The sequence below is a fragment of the Schistocerca cancellata genome, chromosome 3 (genome assembly GCF_023864275.1).
Source record: "Schistocerca cancellata isolate TAMUIC-IGC-003103 chromosome 3, iqSchCanc2.1, whole genome shotgun sequence".
Lineage (NCBI taxonomy): Eukaryota > Metazoa > Arthropoda > Insecta > Orthoptera > Acrididae > Schistocerca > Schistocerca cancellata.
The window spans coordinates 575,498,273-575,524,559 of record NC_064628.1 but is presented as its reverse complement, the minus strand read 5'-3'; the positions used below and the strand labels follow the sequence as shown (position 1 = coordinate 575,524,559).

At 45.5% G+C, this 26,287-nt stretch overlaps 1 protein-coding gene across 1 annotated transcript in view; it reads right to left on the bottom strand.

The window, feature by feature from the left end:
- LOC126175425 (WW domain-binding protein 2) overlaps positions 1-26,287 on the bottom strand; it is a 129,037-nt gene that overhangs the window by 98,085 nt on the left and 4,665 nt on the right. Inside the window, exon 2 of the mRNA XM_049922223.1 lies at positions 2,792-2,966. Within this exon, the coding sequence (XP_049778180.1) occupies positions 2,792-2,966 (175 nt within the window). The remainder of the gene's footprint in view (positions 1-2,791; positions 2,967-26,287) is intronic.

Genomic DNA, 26,287 nt, shown 5'->3' with positions numbered 1-26,287 from the left:
CGAACGCCTGGAATCCTTACCCAATCCGTTACCCCCAGAAACCATCCTTGTAACCATTGATGCCACTTCCTTATACCCAAATATCCCGCACGTCCAGGGTCTCGCTGCGATGGAGCACTTCCTTTCACGCCGATCACCTGCCACCCTACCTAAAACCTCTTTCCTAATTACCTTAGCCAGCTTTATCCTGACCTACAATTTTTTCACTTTTGAAGGCCAGACATACCAACAATTAAAGGGAACAGCCATGGGTACCAGGACGGCCCCCTCATACGCCAACCTATTCATGGGTCGCTTAGAGGAAGCCTTCTTGGTTGCCCAGGCCTGCCAACCCAAAGTTTGGTACAGATTTATTGATGACATCTTCATGATCTGGACTCACAGTGAAGAAGAACTCCAGAATTTCCTCTCCAACATCAACTCCTTTGGTTCCATCAGATTCACCTGGTCCTACTCCAAATCCCATGCCACTTTCCTTGATGTTGACCTTCACCTGTCCAATGGCCAGCTTCACACGTCCATCCACATCAAACCCACCAACAAGCAACAGTACCTCCATTACGACAGCTGCCACCCATTCCACATCAAACGGTCCCTTCCCTACAGCCTAGGTCTTCGTGACAAATGAATCTGCTCCAGTCCGGAATCCCTGAAGCATTACACCAACAACCTTACAACAACTTTCGCATCCCGCAACTACCCTCCCGACCTGGTACAGAAGCAAATAACCAGAGCCACTTCCTCATCCTCTCAAACCCAGAACCTCCCACAGAAGAACCACAAAAGTGCCCCACTTGTGACAGGATACTTTCCGGGACTGGATCAGATTATGAATGTGGCTCTCCAGCAGGGATACAACTTCCTCAAATCTTGCCCTGAAATGAGATCCATCCTTCATGAAATCCTCCCCACTCCACCAAGAGTGTCTTTCCGCCGTCCACCTAACCTTCGTAACCTCTTAGTTCATCCCTATGAAATCCCCAAACCACCTTCCCTACCCTCTAGCTCCTACCCCTGTAACCGCCCCCGGTGTAAAACCTGTCCCATGCACCCTCCCACCACCACCTATTCCAGTCCTGTAACCCGGAAGGTGTACACGATCAAAGGCAGAGCCACGTGTGAAAGCACCCACGTGATTTACCAACTGACCTGCCTACACTGTGAAGCGTTCTATGTGGGAATGACCAGCAACAAACTGTCCATTCGCATGAATGGACACAGGCAGACAGTGTTTGTTGGCAATGAGGATCACCCTGTGGCTAAACATGCCTTGGTGCACGGCCAGCACATCTTGGCACAGTGTTACACTGTCTGGGTTATCTGGATACTTCCCACTAACACCAACCTGTCAGAGCTCCGGAGATGGGAACTTGCCCTTCAGCATATCCTCTCTTCTCGCTATCCGCCAGGCCTCAATCTCCGCTCATTTCTAATTTCAATCTGCCGCCGCTCATCCCTCACCTGTCTTTCAACATCATCTTTGCCTCTGTACTTCCGTCCCGACTGACATCTCTGCCCAAACTCTTTGCCTTTACAAATGTCTGCTTGTGTCTGTGTATATGCGGATGGATATGTCTGTGTGTGTGCGAGTGTATACCTGTCCTTTTTTCCCCCTAAGGTAAGTCTTTCCGCTCCCGGGTTTGGAATGACTCCTTACCCTCTCCCTTAAAACCCATATCCTTTTGTCTTCCCTTCTCCTTCCCTCTTTCCTGACGAGGCAACCGTTGGTTGCGAAAGCTAGATTTTTGTGTGTATGTTTGTGTGTCTATCGACCTGCCAGCGCTTTTGTTTGGTAAGTCTCATCATCTTTCTTTTTAAATATATTTTTCCCACGTGGAATGTTTCCCTTTATTTTATATATATATATATATATATATAAAAAATAGAGGGAAACATTCCACGTGGGAAAAATATGTCTGCTTGTGTCTGTATATGTGTGATGTGTGGATGGATGTGTGTGTGTGTGTGTGTGTGTGCGCGCGCGCGAGTGTATACCCGTCCTTTTTTCCCCCTAAGGTAAGTCTTTCCGCTCCCGGGACTGGAATGACTCCTTACCCTCTCCCTTAAAACCCACATCCTTTCGTCTTTCCCTCTCCTTCCCTCTTTCCTGATGAGGCAACAGTTTGTTGCGAAAGATTGAATTTTGTGTGTATGTTTGTGTTCGTTTGTGTGTCTGTCGACCTGCCAGCACTTTCATTTGGTAAGTCACATCATCTTTGTTTTTAGGTATATTTTTCCTTCGTGGAATGTTTCCTTCTATTATAACCATATCATATATATATATATATATATATATATATATATATATATATATATATATATATATATATATATATATATTTAAAAACAAAGATGATGTGACTTACCAAATGAAAGTGCTGGCAGGTTGACAGACACACAAACATACACACAAAATCCAAGCTTTCGCAACCAACGGTTGCCCCGTCAGGAAAGAGGGAAGGAGAAGGAAAGACAAAAGGATATGGGTTTTAAGGGAGAGGGTAAGGAGTCATTCCAATCCCGGGAGCGGAAAGACTTACCTTAGGGGGAAAAAAGGACAGGTATACACTCGCACACACACACATATCCATCCACACATACACAGACACAAGCAGAAACCCACCATCAAGTAACAGCAGGTTCGTTCTGCAGTACTGTGACAAATAACATTTACAAATGACAATGTGAAGTAGAATGTAACAACAATATATCAATTTAAGATACTGGAGACATTATGGTACCACTGCAGAGATTTATTGTAAGAAAGTCTGAAGCAATTAAAATTACTTACATCACTCAGTGTTACAAATGGAAAGCTAAATGACTGCATTTTGTCTCTCGAATCTTTAGCATTGAATATCATGCGATGTGTTGTCAGATATAACCTTCCTACTTTGGTGCCTTTAAACTCTGGCTGATCCTGTCCATGGAATTCCATTGTTACATGATCACTAAAAAGAAGTATGCTGAAACAAGTAATGAAATTCAAAAAATAAATATGCTGAAAGAAGGAATGAATTTCAATAAAAATATTAATCTTTGAAATTTTACTAATTTACATATTCTCAAACAATGTTTTCGTTATTCTGGGCAGTTACATGACTAGCTGCTCAGACACTGAGGAAGATATGCTACAAAAATTTAACTATACTTTATAATTGCTCATCACACACGCTGCAACAAAAGCCGCTGATAAGCTAGACCAACATCACCAGACCAAAAGCAACTGAACAAATGTGACCACAAAAAGTCCATCTAAAAAATATCTGCGTTTTTGATACTATAATCTGCATATATCTGCATTTAATAAAGTACCATTTATTTCAAATTACCCATTTATATTCACTTTCTGAAGAATTAGACTGAAAGAAAAGTTTACCAACAATAAACATATTGCTAATATATTGCACGAATTCTTAATTTTTTTCCCAGCAATGTAGTGGAAAGGAAGTGAAGACAATAGGAGTGAAGGCCAAAAGCAAGCTCACCCTGGGCCTGAAAAAGGTAGGGGTAGAGAAAACGGCAGAGGACATAGGGGACAACATAGCTTAAAAAACTGTGGATGAGTACGCAAAGGTGAGGGTGAGAGTAACAGCATGTAGAAACTAGAGAGTGTGTGATGTGATACAAGGGTGCATGGAGTATAGAGACTAGATGAGAAAAAGTGAGTATTATTGGAAAACTGAAATATATGTTTGAAAGACAATCATTCATCTAAAGACTTCAATGAAACATCCAGATGTCATACGTAGTTCTGTAGCCACTGAAGGTGATCATGCTGTTTTTTTTTTTTTTTTATTTTTTTTTTGTGTGGGGGGTTTTAGGGCGCACAACTTCAATGGTCATTAGCACCCAGACTACGTTAGGAATGCACCGCGAGGCACAAGTTTAAAACAGCAACTAAAAGGGAAAACATGATAAAAGACAGATTGACAGGCATAGGATTAAAAAAACAGCATAATCATATGTCCTTAGAGAGGTTTGTCAAGTTGATAAAATGAACGTGAACAGCTGTTCCTGGGTCATCCGCTAAAATGGCATCTAGAGTACATGGCAGGCCAAGATCAACACGCAGTGTATTAAAATCTGGACAGGACGTTAAAATGTGGCGGACCGTCAGCAATTGCCAACATGGGCAGAAAGGCGCTGGCGCAGCCGTCAGCAGATGGCGATGGCTGAACCGGCAGTGTCCAATTCGTAACCGGGCCAAAACGACCTCCTCCCGCCGAGAAGGGCGTGGGGAGAACGTCCAAGCCGTGGGAAGAGGTTTCAAGGCCCGAAGCTTGTTGTCCGTAAGTGCAGTCCAATCGGCATGCCACACCGATAAAATGTGCCGACAAATGACCCTGCTACAATCTGATGAAGGGACACAACAAGAAGCTGTCCGCGGCTGGAGGACAGCAGCCTTGGTCGCGGCATCTGCAGCTTCGTTCCCAGGGATACTGACATGGCCAGGAACCCACATAAAGCTAACCGGAGAACCGTCGTCCACCAGCTGCTGAAGAGAGCGTTGGATCCGGTGCACGAAAGGGTGAACCGGATACGGATCACTGCGGCTCTGGATGGCGCTCAGGGAATCTGAGCAGATGACATAAGCAGAATGTCGGTGGCGGCAGATGTAAAGAACAGCCTAGTAGAGGGCAAAGAGCTCAGCTGTGAAGACCGAACAATGGCCATGGAGCCGGTATTTGAAACTTTGTGCCCCGACAATAAAAGAACACCCGACCCCTTCATTGGTCTTAGAGCCATCTGTATAAATGAAGGTCATATTAATGAACTTCGAACGAAGTTCGACAAAATGGGAGTGGTATACCGAACCGGGGGTAACCTCCTTTGGGAGCGAGCTGAGGTCAAGGTGAACGCGAACCTGAACCAAGGTAGCGTTTGGCTCTCGCCCACTTGAAAGGCTGCAGGAAGTGAAAAATCAAGGTGTTGAAGGAGGCGACGAAAGCGAACTCCAGGGGGTAGCAGGGCAGAGACATACAACCCGTACTGACGGTTGAGAGAGTTGTCAAAAAAGGAACGATAAGACGGGTGGTCGGGCATTGACAGTAGCCGACAGGCATACCGACAAAGCAGTATATCGCGCCGGTAGGTGAGTGGCAATTCACCGGCTTCAGCATGAAGACTCTCGAGGGGAGAAGTACAAAACGCTCCGATCGCAAGATGTAAACCCCGATGTTGTATGGAGTTGAGGCGGCGTAAGATGGACGGCCGTGCAGAGGAGTATACGAAGCTCCCATAATCCAGCTTGGAGCGGACGATCAACCGATATAGGCGAAGTAGGACGGTTCGATCTGCTCGCCACGACATACCACTGAGAACACGGAGGACATTTAGAGAATGGGTACAACGGGCAGCCAAATATGACACATGTGGAGACCAGCTAAGTTTCCTGTCAAATGTAAGACCTAAAAATTTTGTTGTCTCCACGAATGGGAGAGCAACGGGACCGAGTCGTAAGGACGGTGGGAGAAACACTTTGTAGCGCCAGAAGTTAATACAGACCGTCTTCTCGGCAGAAAAACGGAAGCCATTGGCGACACTCGAGGAGTAAAGATGGTCAAGAGAACGCTGGAGACAGCGCTCCAGGAAACATGTACGCTGCGCGCTGCAATAGATGGTAAAATCATCCATGTAAAGGGAGCCTGATACATCAGCTGGGAGGCAATCCATTATTGGATTGATCGCTATGGCGAAGAGAGCGACACTCAAAACTGAGCCCTGTGGCACCCCATTCTCCTGGCGAAAGGTGTCTGACAGGACAGAACCCACACGTACCTTGAACTGTCGATCCATTAAAAAGGAACGAATAAAAAGAGGGAGGCGACCGCGAAGGCCCCATGTATGCATGGTGCGGAGAATGCCCGCCCTCCAACAGGTGTCATAAGCCTTCTCCAAATCAAAGAACACAGCCGCAGTCGGGCGCTTCCGCAAGAAGTTATTCATAATGAAGATCGACAAGGTAACCAGATGGTCAACAGCAGAGCGGCGCCTGTGAAATCCACATTGTACATTGGTAAGTAGGCGTCGAGATTCGAGCAGCCAAACCAAACGAGAGTTAACCATTCGCTCCATCACCTTACAGACACAGCTGGTAAGCGAGATGGGTTGATAACTGGAAGGTAAGTGCTTGTCCTTCCCCGGCTTAGGAATCGGTACAACAATAGACTCGCGCCAGCATGCGGGAACATTTCCGTCAATCCAGGTGCGATTGTAAGTACGAAGAAGCAAACCTTTACCCGCAGGAGAAAGGTTCTTCAGCATCTGAATATGAATAGAATCAGGCCCTAGAGCGGAGGACCGTGACCGGGCAAGTGCATTTTCGAGTTTCCACATGGTGAATGGGGCATTGTAACTTCCAGGATTCGAGGAGCGGAAGTTAGGTGGCCTAGCCTCCTCTGCCTGTTTTCGGGGGAGGAAGGCAGGGTGGTAATGAGCGGAGCTCGAAACCTCTGCGAAAAAGCGGCCGAAGGCATTGGAGACATCCTCAGGGGCCCCAAGGACATCATTCGCGACCGTCAAGCCAGAAACTGGTGAATGGACCTTAGTGCCAGATAGCCGGCGCAGGCTACCCCAGACAACAGAAGAAGGAGTAAAACTGTTGAAGGTGCTTGTGAAAGCAGCCCAGCTGGCTTTCTTTAAGAATACGACGACACTGTGCACGTAATCGTTTATAATTGATACAATTCGCCACTGTAGGGTGGCGTTTAAAGGTGCGTAAAGCACGTCGACGAGCATGTAAAGCGCCTCTACACGCTGCGGTCCACCAGGGGACCGGTACGCGACGTGGAGAAGAAGTAGTGTGAGGGATGGAATATTCAGCAGCAGTGAGAATGACTTCTGTGAGGTGTGCAACCTGACTACCGCAGCTTGTGAAGGCTTGATCCTGAAAGGTCGCCCTGGAAGAGAAGAGCCCCCAGTCTGCTTTGGAGATGTTCCAACCAGTTGAGCACGGAGAGGGGGTATGATGCAGGAGATGGATAACACACGGGAAGTGGTCGCTCGAATATGTATCAGAAAGTGCATACCACTCAAACCGGCGTGCAAGTTGGGTAGTACATATAGAGAAGTCTAAATGGGAATAGGTGTGAGATGCGTCCGAAAGAAAAGTAGGGGTGCCAGTATTGAGGCAGACAAGATTGAGCTAGTTGAAAAGGTCTGCTAACAGGGAGCCCCTCGGGCAGGATGCTGGAGAGCCCCAAAGGGGATGGTGGGCATTGAAGTCTCCAGTTAACAAAAATGGTGCACGTAGCTGCATCATGCATCATGTCTGCCCTGGTAACGGCAGACGACAATGGAGTGTAAACGGTACAAATGGAAAATGTAAAAGTGGGGAGAGTAATTCGGACGGCAACTGCCTGCAGGCCGGTGTGCAATGTGATGGGATCGTAGTAAATATCATCCCGGACCAGCAACATAACCCCTCCATGAGCCGGAATACCTACCACAGGGGGTAGGTCAAAACGCACAGAGGTGTAGTGTGCCAAGGCAATTTGATCGCATGGGCGTAGCTTTGTTTCCTGGAGGGCTACGACGAGCGGACGGTGCAAGCGGAGCAGCAACTTTAAGTCCTCTCAGTTGGAGCAAATGCTGCGAATATTCCAGTGAATAAGTGCCATCGTGAGAAGAAAAGGAAGATGAAATAAGGGGTCACCTCGAAGGCCGCTGAGGGCCTGGCTTCGAGCGAGCACTGCCGCCGCTATCAGTAGGCGGACAGTCATTGTCCATTGGTTCTATAGGTTCATCGGCCATCTTGTTAAGATGGCCGGGAGGGGGAGCTACCTCTGCAGGTGAACGGCCAGATGTTCGGCTACCAGCGGTGCGGCCAGGCGAAACAGATGACGGCCTGGGGCGGCAACTGCTGGGTGGCGCAGGAGAAGAAATGTGCCGTGGCAGAGAAGGAGAACTGTACTTCCTATGCGCCTTCCTGGAAGGTCGTTTAGTGGAAGTACTGGTCAATGGCTGGGAGTTCGAGGTACGTAGGAAGTCTGCACGGGACGGTTCCTTCTTGAAGGCCCGTGCATCTGACTTCTGGGTCTTCGTCTTGGCAGAAGCTGATGAAGGTGCTTGTGTCTGAGGGGTGACAGGAGGAAGAGGACACGTCTACCGCGCGATCTTAGCACTGGCCGAACGGACGATCGTGGTGCTGAAGGTCAGATCGCATGTCTGTGTCGCCACCTCCCTGGTAGTCCGAGGAGAGGCAAGGACAGTACTGTATTTCCCCGCTGGGAGCAGCGTGGGCTTCCTACTAGCAAATAACTTGCGAGCAGCAGAGGTGGACACTTTCTCTTTGACCCGAATTTCTTGTATACAGCGTTCTTCCTTGTAGATGGGACAGTCGCGGGAGGACGCTGCATGGTCACCCTGACAGTTCACACAAGGAGGTGGACAGTCACCCTCATGGGCATCCCTGCCACAAGTGACACATTTAGCCGCATTGGAACAAGACTGGTGAGTGTGATTAAAACGCTGACACTGGTAGCAGCGCGTAGGTGACGGTACATAGGGGCGAACAGAAATAACCTCGTAGCCCGATTTGATGCGCGACGGCAGCTAAACACCATCAAAGGTCAAGAAAAGTGTCCGGGTCGGTACAAGGTCATTGTTTACCTTTTTCATGACCCTATGGACAGCCGTCACGCCCTGCTCAGCGAGGAAAGACTGAATCTCCTCGTCAGCCAATCCGTCAAGTGATGTAGTACATACCACACCACGAGACGAATTCAAAGTGCGGTGAGCCTCCACCCGGACAGGGAATGTGTACAGGAGTGTGGCCCGAAGCAGTTTTTGTGCCTGAAAGGCGCTCTCAGTTTCTAGTAACAAGGTACCATTACACAACCTGGTACAAGACTTGACCGATCCGGCTATGGCATCTACGCCCTTCTGGATAACGAAAGGGTTGACAGAGGAAAAATCCTTTCCGTCCTCAGATCGAGGAACTGTGGGGCAGGCGGTAGTACTTTTGTCACTGGTGGATGGTCAAGTTTCAGTTTGTGGGCAGAAGTTGAGAGAGAAGAAGAAGAGAAATCCATTGCGGAGGAATCTCCCAAGATTGCCAGCGTCTCCGATGGCGCGCTCCTTCCTTGTGGGGACCCTCTCAGAGGGCACTCCTGCCTTAGGTGAATGTTTACACCTCAGGTCACACCTCCCAAGAAACAGACAGAGGGACCAATCGGCATGGTCAGAAGGTATCAGCTCAGGCAATCACCCCTCCCTGGGCCTGGCCTATACCAAGGGGTACGTGTGTGCCGAGGCGGAGGAGGAGAAGAAGGCGAGGAGGAGGAGGAGAAGGCGAGGAGGAGGAGGAGAAGGCGGAGGAGGAGGAGGAGGAGGAGGAGGAGGAGGAGAAGGCGAGGAGGAGGAGGAGGAGGAGGAGGAGGAGAAGGCGAGGAGGAGGAGGAGGAGAAGAAGGCGAGGAGAAGAAGGCGAGGAGAAGAAGGCGAGGAGAAGAAGGCGAGGAGAAGAAGGCGAGGAGAAGAAGGCGAGGAGGAGGAGGGGGAGGAGGAGGGGGAGGAGGAGGAGGAGGAGGAGGAGGGGGAGGAGAAGAAGGCGAGGAGGAGAAGGCGAGGAGGAGAAGGCGAGGAGGAGAAGGCGAGGAGGAGAAGGCGAGGAGGAGAAGGCGAGGAGGAGAAGGCGAGGAGGAGAAGGCGAGGAGGAGAAGGCGAGGAGGAGAAGGCGAGGAGGAGAAGGCGAGGAGGAGAAGGCGAGGAGGAGGAGGAGAAGGCGAGGAGGAGAAGGCGAGGAGGAGAAGGCGAGGAGGAGGAGGAGAAGGCGAGGAGGAGGAGGAGAAGGCGAGGAGGAGGAGGAGAAGGCGAGGAGGAGGAGGAGAAGGCGAGGAGGAGGAGGAGAAGGCGAGGAGGAGGAGGAGAAGGCGAGGAGGAGGAGGAGAAGGCGAGGAGGAGGAGGAGAAGGCGAGGAGGAGGAGGAGAAGGCGAGGAGGAGGAGGAGAAGGCGAGGAGGAGGAGGAGAAGGCGAGGAGGAGGAGGAGAAGAAGGCGAGGAGGAGGAGGAGGAGAAGGCGAGGAGGAGGAGGAGAAGAAGGCGAGGAGGAGGAGGAGAAGAAGCGAGGAGGAGGAGGAGAAGGCGAGGAGGAGGAGGAGAAGAAGGCGAGGAGGAGGAGGAGAAGGCGAGGAGGAGGAGGAGAAGGCGAGGAGGAGGAGGAGGAGAAGGCGAGGAGGAGGAGGAGGAGGAGGAGGAGGAGAAGAAGAAGGCGAGGAGGAGGAGGAGGAGGAGGAGGAGAAGAAGAAGGCGAGGAGGAGGAGAAGAAGGCGAGGAGGAGGAGGAGGAGGAGAAGAAGAAGAAGGTGAGGAGGAGGAGGAGGAGGAGAAGAAGGCGAGGAGGAGGAGGAAGAGGAGGAGGAGAAGAAGGCGAGGAGGAGGAGGAGGAGAAGAAGGCGAGGAGGAGGAGGAGGAGGAGGAGGAGGAGAAGAAGGCGAGGAGGAGGAGGAGGAGAAGAAGGCGAGGAGGAGGAGGAGGAGGAGAAGAAGGCGAGGAGGAGGAGGAGGAGGAGAAGGCGAGGAGGAGGAGGAGAAGAAGAAGAAGGCGAGGAGGAGGAGGAGGAGGAGAAGAAGGCGAGGAGGAGGAGGAGGAGGAGAAGAAGGCGAGGAGGAGGAGGAGGAGGAGAAGAAGGCGAGGAGGAGGAGGAGGAGGAGAAGAAGGCGAGGAGGAGGGAGGAGGAGGAGGAGGAGGCGAGGAGGAGGAGAGGAGGAGGAGGAGGAGGAGGAGGAGGCGGAGGAGGAGGAGGAGGCGGAGGAGGAGGAGGAGGAGGAGGAGGAGGAGGAGGAGGAGGAGAAGGCGAGGAGGAATAGGAGGAGAAGAAGGCGAGGAGGAATAGGAGGAGAAGAAGGCGAGGAGGAATAGGAAGGAGAAGAAGGCGAGGAGGAATAGGAGGAGAAGAAGGCGAGGAGGAATAGGAGGAGAAGAAGGCGAGGAGGAATAGGAGGAGAAGAAGGCGAGGAGGAATAGGAGGAGAAGAAGGCGAGGAGGAATAGGAGGAGAAGAAGGCGAGGAGGAATAGGAGGAGAAGAAGGCGAGGAGGAGGAGAAGAAGGCGAGGAGGAGGAGAAGAAGAGCGAGGAGGAGGAGAAGAAGGCGAGGAGGAGGAGAAGAAGGCGAGGAGGAGGAGAAGAAGGCGAGGAGGAGGAGAAGAAGGCGAGGAGGAGGAGAAGAAGGCGAGGAGGAGGGAGGAGGAGAAGGCGAGGAGGAGGAGGAGGAGGAGGAGGAGAAGAAGAAGGCGAGGAGGAGGAGGAGAAGGCGAGGAGGAGGAGGAGAAGGCGAGGAGGAGGAGGAGAAGGCGAGGAGGAGGAGGAGAAGGCGAGGAGGAGGAGGAGAAGGCGAGGAGGAGGAGGAGGAGAGGCGAGGAGGAGGAGGAGAAGGCGAGGAGGAGGAGGAGAAGGCGAGGAGGAGGAGGAGGAGAAGGCGAGGAGGAGGAGGAGAAGGCGAGGAGGAGGAGGAGAAGGCGAGGAGGAGGAGGAGAAGGCGAGGAGGAGGAGGAGAAGGCGAGGAGGAGGAGGAGAAGGCGAGGAGGAGGAGGAGAAGGCGAGGAGGAGGAGGAGAAGGCGAGGAGGAGGAGGAGAAGGCGAGGAGGAGGAGGAGGAGGAGGAGGAGGAGAAGGCGAGGAGGAGGAGGAGAAGAAGGCGAGGAGGAGGAGGAGGAGGAGGAGGAGGAGGAGAAGAAGGCGAGGAGGAGGAGAAGAAGGCGAGGAGGAGGAGAAGAAGGCGAGGAGGAGGAGAAGAAGGCGAGGAGGAGGAGAGGAGGAGAAGAAGAAGGTGAGGAGGAGGAGGAGGAGGAGAAGAAGGCGAGGAGGAGGAGGAGGAGGAGAAGAAGGCGAGGAGGAGGAGGAGGAGAAGAAGGCGAGGAGGAGGAGGAGGAGAAGAAGGCGAGGAGGAGGAGGAGGAGAAGAAGGCGAGGAGGAGAAGAAGGCGAGGAGGAGAAGAAGGCGAGGAGGAGGAGGAGGAGGAGAAGAAGGCGAGGAGGAGGAGGAGGAGGAGAAGAAGGCGAGGAGGAGGAGGAGGAGGAGAAGAAGGCGAGGAGGAGGAGGAGGAGGAGGAGAAGAAGGCGAGGAGGAGGAGGAGGAGGAGGAGAAGAAGGCGAGGAGGAGGAGGAGGAGGAGGAGGAGGGAGAAGAAGGCGAGGAGGAGGAGGAGGAGGAGAAGAAGGCGAGGAGGAGGAGGAGGAGGAGGAGGAGAAGAAGGCGAGGAGGAGGAGGAGGAGGAGGAGAAGAAGGCGAGGAGGAGGAGGAGGAGGAGGAGAAGAAGAAGGCGAGGAGGAGGAGAAGAAGAAGGCGAGGAGGAGGAGAAGAAGAAGGCGAGGAGGAGGAGGAGAAGAAGGCGAAGAGGAGGAGAAGAAGGCGAAGAGGAGGAGAAGAAGGCGAAGAGGAGGAGAAGAAGGCGAAGAGGAGGAGAAGAAGGCGAAGAGGAGGAGAAGAAGGCGAAGAGGAGGAGAAGAAGGCGAAGAGGAGGAGAAGAAGGCGAAGAGGAGGAGAAGAAGGCGAAGAGGAGGAGAAGAAGGCGAGGAGGAGGAGAAGAAGGCGAGGAGGAGGAGAAGAAGGCGAGGAGGAGAAGAAGAAGGCGAGGAGGAGAAGAAGAAGGCGAGGAGGAGAAGAAGAAGGCGAGGAGGAGAAGAAGAAGAAGGCGAGGAGGAGAAGAAGAAGAAGGCGAGGAGGAGAAGAAGAAGAAGGCGAGGAGGAGAAGAAGAAGAAGGCGAGGAGGAGAAGAAGAAGAAGGCGAGGAGGAGAAGAAGAAGAAGGCGAGGAGGAGAAGAAGAAGAAGGCGAGGAGGAGAAGAAGAAGAAGGCGAGGAGGAGAAGAGAGAAGAAGGCGAGGAGGAGAAGAAGAAGAAGGCGAGGAGGAGAAGAAGAAGAAGGCGAGGAGAAGAAGAAGAGGGCGAGGAGGAGAAGAAGAGGGCGAGGAGGAGAAGAAGAGGGCGAGGAGGAGAAGAAGAGGGCGAGGAGGAGAAGAAGAGGGCGAGGAGGAGAAGAAGAGGGCGAGGAGGAGAAGAAGAGGGCGAGGAGGAGAAGAAGAGGGCGAGGAGGAGAAGAAGAGGGCGAGGAGGAGAAGAAGAGGGCGAGGAGGAGAAGAAGAGGGCGAGGAGGAGAAGAAGAGGGCGAGGAGGAGAAGAAGAGGGCGAGGAGGAGAAGAAGAGGGCGAGGAGGAGAAGAAGAGGGCGAGGAGGAGAAGAGGGCGAGGAGGAGAAGAGGGCGAGGAGGAGAAGAGGGCGAGGAGGAGAAGAGGGCGAGGAGGAGAAGAGGGCGAGGAGGAGAAGAGGCGAGGAGGAGAAGAGGGCGAGGAGGAGAAGAGGGCGAGGAGGAGAAGAGGGCGAGGAGGAGAAGAGGGCGAGGAGGAGAAGAGGGCGAGGAGGAGAAGAAGGCGAGGAGAAGAAGAAGGCGAGGAGAAGAAGAAGGCGAGGAGAAGAAGAAGGCGAGGAGAAGAAGAAGGCGAGGAGAAGAAGAAGGCGAGGAGAAGAAGAATGCGAGGAGAAGAAGAAGGCGAGGAGAAGAAGGCAAGGGAAAGAGTAAGGAAGACAGTGAGATGGAGAAGAACAAAGAAAGGAACCAACCAAAGGAAGGAATAAACGAGAAGAAGTGAAAAACCAAAATGACCGCAAATATAGGTCGTGCAGGCGCTAACAACCCCTTGAGGGGGAGGGACTCCTTTTAGTCGCCTCTTACGACAGGCAGGAATACCTCGGCATATTCTAACCCCCGGACCTGCAGGGGGGTGTGATCATGCTGTGCCAAGTAGTTGCTTTGCCACTGGTAAATCCAAGCTGCCTTGAGCAAAATTTGGCAATGGTGATTCATGTGTGCGAACATCTGTTTTGGTGAACATATGAATTTGAAAGGTCACAGTGACTGTAAAGAAGTTAATACATGACATGGTTGCTTTCATAGATAGCCCTGTCTGATGGTGTATATGTGCCAAGGATTTGACTGAAATAGAATGTGCTGAGAGCATGCTTGGAATATCTTGCGTAAGTCTTGCATGGAGATTTTATCCACGTAGCAATCAGATGGGAAATAGCTAAAGCATGAGGAGCTAGATTACTTTGTAGGTTGACAGTTGAATATTACTTTACAATGCAGCAAAAATTTTATGAAGAATTCTGGAAAGCAGTATAAATCCTGCAGGAGGATGTAGGCAAAAAGTTCTAATCCAGGATCATATGTTTTAATGAGAGGGAGGATGCCTTGTGAATGCTTAGCGTATATGCTAGGAGTATCAGAACTATGGGAAGATAGCAAAGATGCTTTTTTGTAGACGATTGCCTGCACATTCACTTTCTATATCATTCATAAAAGGACACGGATTCATTGCCTTCCCTAATTTCCTGCAGTCAGCAAATCTACTGTCTCATTTCTCCTCTATAACATTGTTCTTGAGTAATTGGCTACCTAGTTATGAACTGACAGAAATCTGAAAACGTCTAGACACTTGGGTGGCGAGTACAACTACTACAAATATTGGGGATTAAGGGATACTGCAGTAGCCATTAATGCATGCTGGCCTGATTTTGCGTTTCTGTATTTACTTTGAGACATTCAAGTATGCCTGGACATACATTCAAGGTTTTCCATTATAATTCTGATTTAATCTTTTGATTCTGTTTGTAATTTGTGTGTGAATGTGAGAGTGCGGTGGAGGAAAAGGGGGGGGGGGGGGGGTGTTCATTTTCATTAATTTATTAATCCATTATATTTATAACTACAGGACATTCAGGAAAATGTTAACTATAGTCTTAAATGTACTTCAGCTCTCTGATTAACTATCAATTCAAAACATTTGACAACAAGAAAGTGTTGTATCTGTTTAGCAGCCCACACCCAATTTCAAATTTTTTATGCATTTGATGTGGTGCCCCTGTTATTTGAATCAGCAATATTTTATGCTAATTGTGTTACAGATATCATACAGACACTCCAGAGTGAATCAAGGAACAGAAATATGTAATCTTGTTGTACAGGAGCAATGTAACAAAATGTTAACATACTTTTTTGGAGAGTACTTGATATTTGCTGCAGGTGATAAAGCAACCTCAGAAACTGTAATTTCATAAATCTGCCAATGACTTCATTTTCTAACATGTGTCTTCTTCATTTATGCTCATCATGCATACATACATACATACATACATACATACATACATAATTTTCCTTGATACGACAAGGTATTTTCTGCAAAAGACAAGGTATTATTTTTCTTCTGAAAACTTTTAAAATTGCACTCATTGGCTTTTTCATTGTTGAAGCTTCTCACCAGTAAGTAATTATCAAATTAGTATTTTACGAATATTTAGATTAAATCCCTCCTGTTAATTTTATCCTCAAGTAATAAATTTGTGTATTGTGCACTATTTAAAGTGTCTCTTCTTTATGTCTGTAATTTTGTTCTGTGTTATACAGGTGAGATATTTATGTTCCTTGTGGGTGTAACTTTGAACAGAGGAGCTGGATGAGAAAAACGAAGAAAACAATGGCATGTAGAAAAAAATGGTAATGTTGTACTAACATACCACACTTAAGTGCACCAATAAATTACGATGTCAGAGAATAGGTTGCCATGTAAACTGCTGGTATATCAACTCAAAAGAGGAAGATATTCGTGTAAAATAAAATTGTTGGTACAATCAACATCTTGTGTCACTGGAGAATGGAAAAATACCAAATAATGCTAACTGACTATGGTGATGATATTGTTCATTATGTCTTTTGCCTGAACACTATAAATGTATTTTTTTATTACCTATTAATATGTTAGCTAAATTTCTCTTCTGTGCTTTGTGCATGTGTGTGCATGCTACTTTTGTTTTCTTCTCTGTTGAATACTGATTGACTACCATTTCTAGCACATTGGATATTGTATATTTTCTGCAAGTCTTTGTTCAAATTACTACAGCTATGTGGTCCACAGATGTAAACATTTTTACACTCTCATTAGTTACGATGCCCTTTTGATCTGCCTTTTGGAGTCACATGTTGTAGATGATCCATCTCTTGATTGACTTCTTGACTGCACTTTAACACCTAACTGCTGATCCCCTTTTGTACAGCACCATTTCTTAAATCAACCATTTTCTTTGGCAATCCAAACTGTCTTATGCCTCTGAGATGTTTTCCCAGTTAACGCTGGTCAGCATTTGCTTGTAATTTATTTTCTGCTTTTACTCCTCAATACCTGATTGTTCCTGTAAAAATATTATTTCCTAGTTTCATTTAATATACTGTGATTCTCCAATCCTAATTTACATTTATTTTTTTTCTGTATGTTATGTTGTCTTCCTACTTCTTTATATATCTCCCTCTTCTTCTGGCTTTGTTTTTCTCATTTTTGGCAGTCTTGCTTTTTCTCCTCTTTCTGTGCCCTCTTATAGCATCTACCGCTTCTTTGATTATCGAATACTTCCTGCCACTGATCTCTTACAACTATATTCTATTCCACTTTTCTCCTTATTACTATTTGATATTTTTGTTTTATTTTTAGTTTTAATATGTCCCACCTTTGTGGCTACTACTGCTGTCTGGCAATTTGCTGGTTCCCATAGGCACTGTCTTACGCGGATAGTATTTTTTACAATAACTTTATTTCTTATTGCAAACTGACTCAAAGGTTTCAATTCGTTTTTCAATCATTGCACCATGATGCAAGAGGGCCTAGTTTTTAAGCTTTCTGTGCACCACCCTCCACCAAATACTGGTGGCCAACAAGTTTTAGTCTTCCTCCAGAAGTCTTGTCATTGGGTAGTGCTGAACAGTTGTTACTGGTCTCCTGCAGACTGTGGTGTGTGATGAAAAACAGGGAGCACAATCTACAGAGGAGAGGCAGAGATCCTGCCAGAGGGCTGTGTGTGCATTCCTACTGGTAACCCCACCCAAGGGGGAGTATAAGGAAGTCGACACCACTCTTACGCAAAGATAATATGATACATTGCATGCTCACAGAATTGTTGAATGGTAAATACATTGGAGACCAAGAGTTGGTAATGTCAGAACTAAAGAGCACGGAGGTTGAAAGTCTGGAAGGCACCGGTCACCACATTAATTGTGTCGTAAAATTTCATAGTCATAGCCACTGCCAAACCATAAACCTGGTAAGCACAATCCAGTTGGGATGAGACCAAGGCCCAATAAAGATTCAGAAAAAACAGCACAATCTGCACCCCAAGAGGTGTGGCCAAAGAAGCAGAGTGTTAAGTTTTTGCATGAACCTAGACTTTAGTTGACAAATATGGAGCAGCAGAGTCAGCTTTTTATCAAAAAGAAGGCCCAAAGAATGGGACTGTGCAACAACTTCCACGCACTGGGTACCCAAGAAGAGTTGTGGAGCAGGATGGACCATGGTATGATGGTTGAAATACATGTTGCACATTTTTGCAGGAGATACCTGGAAACTATGGGAAAGTATGTATGTAGAGGCCAGTCGGATGGCACCTTGGAGCTCACACTCAGCCGATGCTACTGAATGGGAGCTGTGCCAAATGCAAAAAACATTGAAACACAGTACAGGGGTGACCAGTGGCCCCGGGGTCACCAACGCATTGATGGCGCTGAAGAGCGTGACACTGAGGAGACAGCCTGGAGGGATGCCATTCCCTTGGACAGCTGACTGAATTACCTACCTGAAAAACCAGTGGGATAAAAATTGACTAATAAAAATTGGTATCGAGCCTTGAAGGGCCTGGTCAGGGAGAGTTAGCAAAATATGGCTGTGCCAAGTGGTGCCATATGCATTACATAGGTCACAAGAAAGACCGCAATGGCGTGCTGGCATTTATAAAAAGCCTATCAGACTGCTGTTTCCAAATGGACCACATGGTCAGTTGAGAATCATCCCTCCAGCAAATAACATTGAGAGGGGTACAAACGGCACCAAGACTTAAGAACCAAGGAGGACCTATGGGAAACCATCCTTTCAAGCAGTTTGCAGAGCACATCGATAAGGCTAACTGATTGTTAGCTGTCAAGAGATGTTAGGTCTTTACTTAGATTAAGGCTTGGGATGATGATACCACCTTACCACTGAGAACAGAAGACACCTTCGAGCTAAATGAAAAAATTGAAAAAATAAAATTTTAGAAATAAAAAAAATTTAAAATAAATAGTTCAGAATGGTGTAGTAAAAGAAATTTGACAGATAAGTCTAAATGGAGGATTTCTTTGTAATTATAAAGCAACTACCTTTCAAATAAAAAAAAATCCAACAAAATATCTACCACTGTTGCAAAGATACAGCATTTTAAAAAAATTTCCAAAATTCACATCGTCAAAATGGTAAGCGCAGTGTTATCTTTAGAGGGCTGTACCTCTCAGCAGAAATTTTTTTGGAGAAAACAAAAAAATGGACTATGTCAAATAACTTATCTTATGTAGGTCCCTTCTCTTTACTTAGTTATTCCTTTTACTGCTTTTTAAGTGTTGGAATGTGTTTTGTTGTGACTGATTTTGAGCAACTAGCGATGATCCTATATTTCGCTGATCCAACAAATTAACCAAATATTTTCTAGGATTTAGTCCAAAAGCCTAAGAAAGTTTTGAAGGTTGATAGCCCTTGCCTTGCGAAATTTTGACTGTCAAGTCAAGCTGGCAGTTATAACGTAGAATCTATGATGCATGATAGAGCCAAACAGCAGTCTGATAGTTTGGCCATTGCTGATAGTGACTGGTATCTCGAGCAGACTTTGTGTCCAAGACAGAACGCAAGGTGGAAAAAAAAAGGAGCAGTACATTACAAGTACTAGTTCAGACTGACTCCCTTGTTTCTAATTACAATGAAAGGCATGGCGAGACTAGTTCCTTTTCTCCTTTTGTCACAGAAAGTAGTCTCCCAGACTAACAATATTCAAAGGGAGCTCAATGGTCAACAAATACCAGTAATACTTGGATTTTACATGATGTACAGTTTTCATCACACAAGTTTCACTCACCAGTAATCCTACTGGAACATGGTTTGCTAGTGCAGCTGAGGCTGCGTGCTACTGAGTGTCATACTCCGAAATTGAATCATTCCTTCAACATGTTTATCACACTGAGCCAAAATAAGTTATCAACCTACAAAAGCAAAGCTGCACAACAACCTGTAGCATCGTGACTGATGCTGGAACACAAGATTTCTATGAGTAATACAATCTGGATGAAAATTCCTACAGCTGCTTATTAAAATGTGTTTCTTTTTTCTTCTAACTACCCTGATTCTGTTTCTTGAGATCAGATGATTTTGCAAAAACAAAAATTAAATAGATATGTATAGCATCCAATATGAAACCTATTTGTTCATATTCAAAAACAAATACTGAACCTGCCACCACCCTCCTGCACTGACCCACTATACCGTCAAAATGGCAGACAGAAGCTACTCATTGATATTCAGTACCAAAACATAAGCCATAACAAGAATTATATTTATCCCCATGAAACCATATTTCTTGGCATTGCCAGATCTGGTTCAAATGGCTCTGAGCACTATGGCACTTAACATCTGAGGTCATCAGTCCCCTAGAACTTAGAACTACTTAAACCTAACTAACCTAAGGACATCACACACATCCATGCCTGAGGCAGGATTCGAACCTGTGACCGTAGCGGTCGTGTGGTTCCAGACTGAAGCGCCTAGAACCGCTCGGCCACACCGGCCGGCATTGCCAGATCTAAACCAAATTCTCGCCTTTCAAATTAATTCTGCACTACCAGTCACTCAGTAATCACAACCAATATTCCAAAAAGATAATATATAACAAAATAAAATAAATATTGTCAGTATTCTGTTCAACTTCAGTGTGCACACACCATTATGTCAAAGCAGATGTCTAAGTTAGTAGCTTTAAGAGGGCACTAAGAACAGTCACCGAAACCTCAAATTATTTAATAAGAATAGATAATCCCACAGTAGTAGTAATTTCCAGACTGCCGCCTGTTTAACAGCTGCATCCAGTGGTTTTATATCCAAGAACTTTCAGCAGCGCAATTCTCTACCGATATTTACAGAATACTGTGTAATTGTGAAGAAGCATCATACTACTACTACTACTACTACTACTACTACTACTAATAATAATAATAATAATAATAATAATAATAATAATAATAATGTCTGAGAAAAATAGAAACAATAATAATAGAGGAACACCAAGGCAACTGCAGAGGGGAGACACTGACATCAACTGTTGCAGATCATGCTTTTCAGCCAGGATATTGCTTTATTTGATTTTATACAGCTCAGGTACTGGCAGCTGCAAGATATTGCTACATGCAGCTATACAGAGGTCACAGCTAGATTACTGAATACCTTAGTAATTTTAACCCAGAGGAGGAAGGTATGAAACTAAATGATATTTGTATTAAAGTGCTGAAAAAGATGTACCAATCTTCCACCACTGGGTGACAGAAATAGCAGATGACAGCAACCAACAGCTGCCAACTGTGCTAGAGTTTTCAAAAAATGTGATAAGCCTCTGCATGGGATCATATGGAAATGGAATTTTACGTCAGTTAGCAACTAGCCAGAATCTGCACTGGACACTCAAAAAAGTTACACCCTCCTTCAAGACATCCTCCACAGAAGAGGCAAAACATTGTGATTCCACAATAAATTCATCTGACCCCAGCATAATACCCCAAAATATTTTCGTAAGTATTACATTATTTTGTTTACATATTATTTACCAAGTTGCATCAAACAGGTGACTTGAGGTTGAATGATGAGAATGGTAGCACCAAAGATATCTGGTCAGAAGGCAAATGGGAAATGTGTGTGCATGATTGTCCTTGTCTGACTTAAAAACCTATATACTTTTTGCATGTTGACCTCAACAACTGCATATTTAGAATTAGCCATCATAGAATTATTGATGGCAAATCAATATCCCACCACTCTTCATTTGGTGGAACTGAAAGACTGATCATCTTGAAACATCTAGACAAGCACATGAGGACGGAAGATAAGCATTTCAAAACACACTGTCATTGTGGTCACTATAGATGGAACCTAAACTTTGAATGGGTAATGATAGGGAAGGAAACTGACCATCCCTTTTCAGAGAGAGCAAAGTATTCTCTTGAAATGATTAAAGGAAACCACAGAAAATCTAAATATTCACATCTAGATGGGAATTTTAAAGCCAATGCTCCTCAGTGTGTTCCAGTTTGATGGTTAAGTGCAGGCAATGAGTACATTGGCTACTGGTAAGGTAATGGAGCCTGTCCAGAAAATAATTGTCAGATTAAGAAGACGGACTACTGCATACACAACAAGTTTGTAGTACCGGTTGTCAGATGATTAATGATGTCACTTTCTGTGCCATCAAAAAGTTTGAAGTAAACACATTTATAGAGCAGTAGCCTGTGCTATCCTGGGAGATGACTGATAGTGTACAGCAAATCAGCAGCTTCCACCCATGGGTAGTGTCTTCCTGCAGACATATGTCAATGCCACACAGAAGTTCACCTGCATCTACATACACACTCTACAAGCTACAGTAGAATCATTCTGCAGTCAGCCACTAACGCTGCTTCCCTAAATTTTCTCAGTAGTGTCTTGTGAAAAGAACATCCGCTTCCTTCCAGGGATTCCCATTCGAGTTCCCAAAGCATCTCTATAATACTTATGTATTGTCTGAACTGAACCTACTTTTAACAAATCTAGCAGCACACCTCTAAATTACTTTCATTTCTTCCTTTCATCAGATCTAGTCAGAATCCCAAACTCCAGAAGCAATAAAGAATGGGTTGCAACTGTGTTCTATATGCAATCTCCTTTACAGATAAGCTACACCTTCCTAGAATTAGCCCAATAAAGAAAAGTCTACCATTCGCCTTCCTTACTACCAACCACTTACTTGATTTATACTGTATTTGGAAATTATAGTGTTTTTCCTCTCATCTGCACTATCTTGCCTTTTTCTACATATAAAACACGGTGACATTCATCACACCATGTACAAATTCTGTTTAAGTCATCATGTATCCTCCAAAGTCAATGACAGTACTTTCCCATTTACTCCAATTCATCAGTAAAGAGTTGCATATTGCCACACACAGTATCTGGTAGAATATTAATGTATACAGAATAAAGAACAAGAGCAGTTGTATCGCACTTCCCTGTGACACTCCTGACAACATTCTTGTCTCTGATAAACACTTGACATTTGGAACATTGTACTGGATTCCATTCCTTAAGTGGCTCCGGAAAGGTTCAAAATCATGAAATGATCAATTTTTATTTTTGCATTTTAAAAATCTACATACTTTCCCCTTTCAATTGATATATAATTTATTCAGTTCAGAAGACTACAACCATTTTTTAAATATTTGTGAAATATGAAACTTCCTGGCAGATTAAAACTGTGTGCCCGACCGAGACTCGAACTCGGGACCTTTGCCTTTCGCGGGCAAGTGCTCTACCATCTGAGCTACCGAAGCACGACTCACGCCCTGTACTCACAGCTTTACTTCTGCCAGTATCCTGTCTCCTACCTTCCAAACTTTACAGAAGCTCTTCTGTGAACCATGCAGAACTAGCACTCCTGAAAGAAAGGATACTGCGGAGACATGGCTTAGCCACAGCCTGGGGGATGTTTCCAGAATGAGATTTTCACTCTGCAGCGGAGTGTGCGCTGATATGAAACTTCCTGGCAGATTAAGAGTTTTAATCTGCCAGGAAGTTTCATATCAGCGCACACTCCGCTGCAGAGTGAAAATCTCATTCTGGATTTTTTAAATATGTTCTGAATGGGTATGACCCACTGTGGTGCTGTTAAACAGCTGTCAAATGTTTTACTCTGGAATCTACATGCTCATCATGTACATTTTAGTGATGTGAGAGAAAATAAGTGCCCGCCAAATAAGCGCCCGCCAAATAAGCGCCCGCCAAATAAGCGCTTACAAAATAAGTGCCCACCAAATAAGTGCCCACCAAATAAGCGCTTACAAAATAAGCGCTTACAAAATAAGCGCTTACAAAATAAGCGCTTACAAAATAAGCGCTTACAAAATAAGCGCTTACAAAATAAGCGCTTACAAAATAAGCGCTTACAAAATAAGTGTTGTGGCTAACCTGTGACAGTTCGATATATATCGCTTGCTCGATTGTCATGTTTTTCATGTTTACTTACTCTTTCACAATCCTAAAAATATTCACTGTGGATTCTGTTCATTGAAGTTTCTGTTTTATTGAAGGATAATCATGGGTAAACAAAGTGACAAGAAATCCTCCGAAGAGTTTTAAGAAAAGGAGAAATGTTGGAAAGCCAAAGGTATGTGTTATTACCGTGAACAATAAAGACGATAACCAAATGTGTGAACCTCACTTGGTGGTACAGTTACCCATTGCAATGAAAGTGAGAAAGAAATTACTTCACAGATGAAGCCTGATTCAGTTAGAGAAAAGTGTGAATGTTTTATCGGTGAATCAGATGCGAATGAAATATTTGATATGTCAGTTCTCAACAGAATTTTTGCAAACTATGTAAGATGTAGGGGAAGTGCAGTGAAGTCAGTCTGGAATTCACTATAAAAAAATCATCTATGACTTGCCAGTGAAATGGAACTGAAGTGTGGTAAGCATTTCATACATGACTACCTTTTTGGAACAGCGTTGCAGCAACTGCAAGTGAAGAAATGATAGCAAAATTTATGAACAAAACATTAGATTTGTTTACGTCTTGCGTACAATTGGTAAAGGTGCTACTGCAGGTACAGTTTCCTGGGGCATGATGAATCTTCCAAATCCCCGAGCCAAGTTTACAAACTATAATAGATTTACAGGGTCTAAATTAGAAGTCATCTGTATAGAATCTATGAAGAAAGCTGTGGAAGAGGCAGTAATAGAAAACAAAGCTAATAGGGACTTGACTGTAGCATTCAATGGTACTTGGCGTAAATGGGTACACACGTCTCTTCATGGTGTAGTATCTGCCACCGGTGTATATATAGGAAAGTTTTATGTCTAGCAGTAATATCTAAATATTGTAGGTGTCCAGGAAAAAATAAAGGTACACATGAAAATTATTACACAGCTAACTATAGTGGCAGTAGTGGAGGAATGGAAGTGGTTGCTACTGCTAGTATACCTCAACATTCTGTTGTATGTGTTATGTGAATTACCTTGATGACAGTGATTGTAAAAGTTTCGGTGGTGCTGTGCAGATATTTGAGTGCTTGGACATGTACAGAAACAAATGTGATCAAGACTTCAGCCACAAAGTTTCATACAAAAAAACAAAAACTCAGTGATGGTAAAGGGTTGGAAGGGAAGGGAAGGGAAGGGAAGGGTACCTGACAGTGTAACTGACAAAATACACAACTATTGTGGAAAGGCTATTAGGCAAAACACACACGAAATGAAGATGACTGTTTGGGCTTTTTTTCCATACTTTTTCAACCTATGAAAGTCCCCATCATTACTTGTGTCCCAAAGGAGAAAAGAGTTGATGTGAGTACAACAAGGGACTGCTAACTGGTGAAGTGTATACTCACAAACACAGTTTGCCTGATGCAGTAATGGGGATGGAAAAACCTATTTTCAGAAACTTAGCCGCACAGGAACTGTTGGAAAAGTGTGCTCATGGAAAATCTCAAAGCCCCAATGAAAGCGTAAATAGTGTAAAATGATCAAGAATCACCAAGACTGTTTGTTGGAACACAAACACTTCACTTTGGTGCGTATGATGCTATTGCTACTTTCAATGATGGCAATATTGTAAGGTGCACAGTATTTCAAAATATGGTAATGAAGATAGGTTTCAACATGGTACGAACGATGCTTGCTTTATGAAACTTCCTGACAGATTAAAACTGTGTGCCAGACCGAGACTCAAACTCCGGACCTTTGCCTTTCGCAGGCAAGTGCTCTACCATCTGAGCTACCCAAGCATGACTCGTGCCCCGTCCTCACAGCTTTACTTCCACCAGTACCTCATCTCCTACTTTCGAGTCCCGGTCCGGCACACAGTTTTAATCTACCAGGAAGTTTCCTATCAGCGCACACTCCACTGCAGAGTGAAAATCTCATTCTGGATGCTTGCTTTAGACAAGGAATGGTTTCAGGCTGCTGACAGGGCTGTAAATAGTTTAGAAATACAAGCCAGTGTAAACAGGAGGAGGACAATGAGGAAGCTGGAGGAGGAGTTTGTAGAAGATGAAGATAATCCATCCTATGGATCTGGAATGCACTAAAAAGGTAATCTTGAGAAATAGTTATAGTTATGCTGCTAAAAAGGGAGTTTGTAAGAATTTTAACACTGAAATAACAACGCTAAAAGAACGAATTGCTAGCTTACAATTCATAGTCAGTTCCTTAAGAAGCGATATTGACACTCTGAAGAAAGAAAAATCGGGATCTGAGATCGAAGCCAACACTAAGTGAAGTGATGCAAGACAAAAGTAATATATCGTCCGAGTGGGTAAAAGTGCCGTACAAAAATAGTGTTCCAACTACAAAAAGAACAACAAAGTCTGATAAAACTGTCACATTTTCGGAGAAAAACAAATATCATGTTTTGCAAACAAGTGACTGTGATAACGACTCTCCAAATGATCGTGAATTTGAAAAAGTCAGTGAACTGAAAATGAATAGCGTTTTTTCAAATAATGTCAACAACAAACACAGATCATCAGGGATAAAGAGTAGTGTACTATTACTAACAGACAGTCATGGCAGGAATCTATCCAGCATGCTCCGTGAGAAAAATCGCGACATAGCAGTGACTAGTGTAGTGAAATCAGGAGCGGGATGTAAAAATGTTGTAGACATTAACTCTCAGGTGAAATTAATGCAAGAAAATGACTATCGTCTGTATAATGGGTTCAAACGACATGGCAAAAAATGAAGCAGAGGTTTGCGTGAAAACGCTACAGAATTTTTTACAAGCTAATAAATGCAGAAACACAGTAGTTGCCACACTTCCTCATAGGCATGATCTGATTTATAGTTCGTGTGTAAACAAAGAAATTCGGAAAACAAACATTAAAATAAGGAAACTGTGTTCTCAATACACTAAGTGCGATGTACTGGATATAAGCAAGCTGCATGGAAATCTGCACACGAAGCATGGAACGCATTTGAACTATGAAGGGAAAAGATTTGCTTGTGATCGTGTTAGTGAAATAATCAAAGAAAGACTTGTAAGGGATAGAACAATTTATCAGCTTCCTGAACATCCTTCCAACAGCGAGGAAAACAAAATAAACAAAAAAGAAGAACGAAAATACAACACTGCTGACGTTCCTAATTTAAACTAGAGGTATGTGATGCTGTAAATATGATTCCCAATTACCAAATCGTGAATACGCCCGAACTAAAA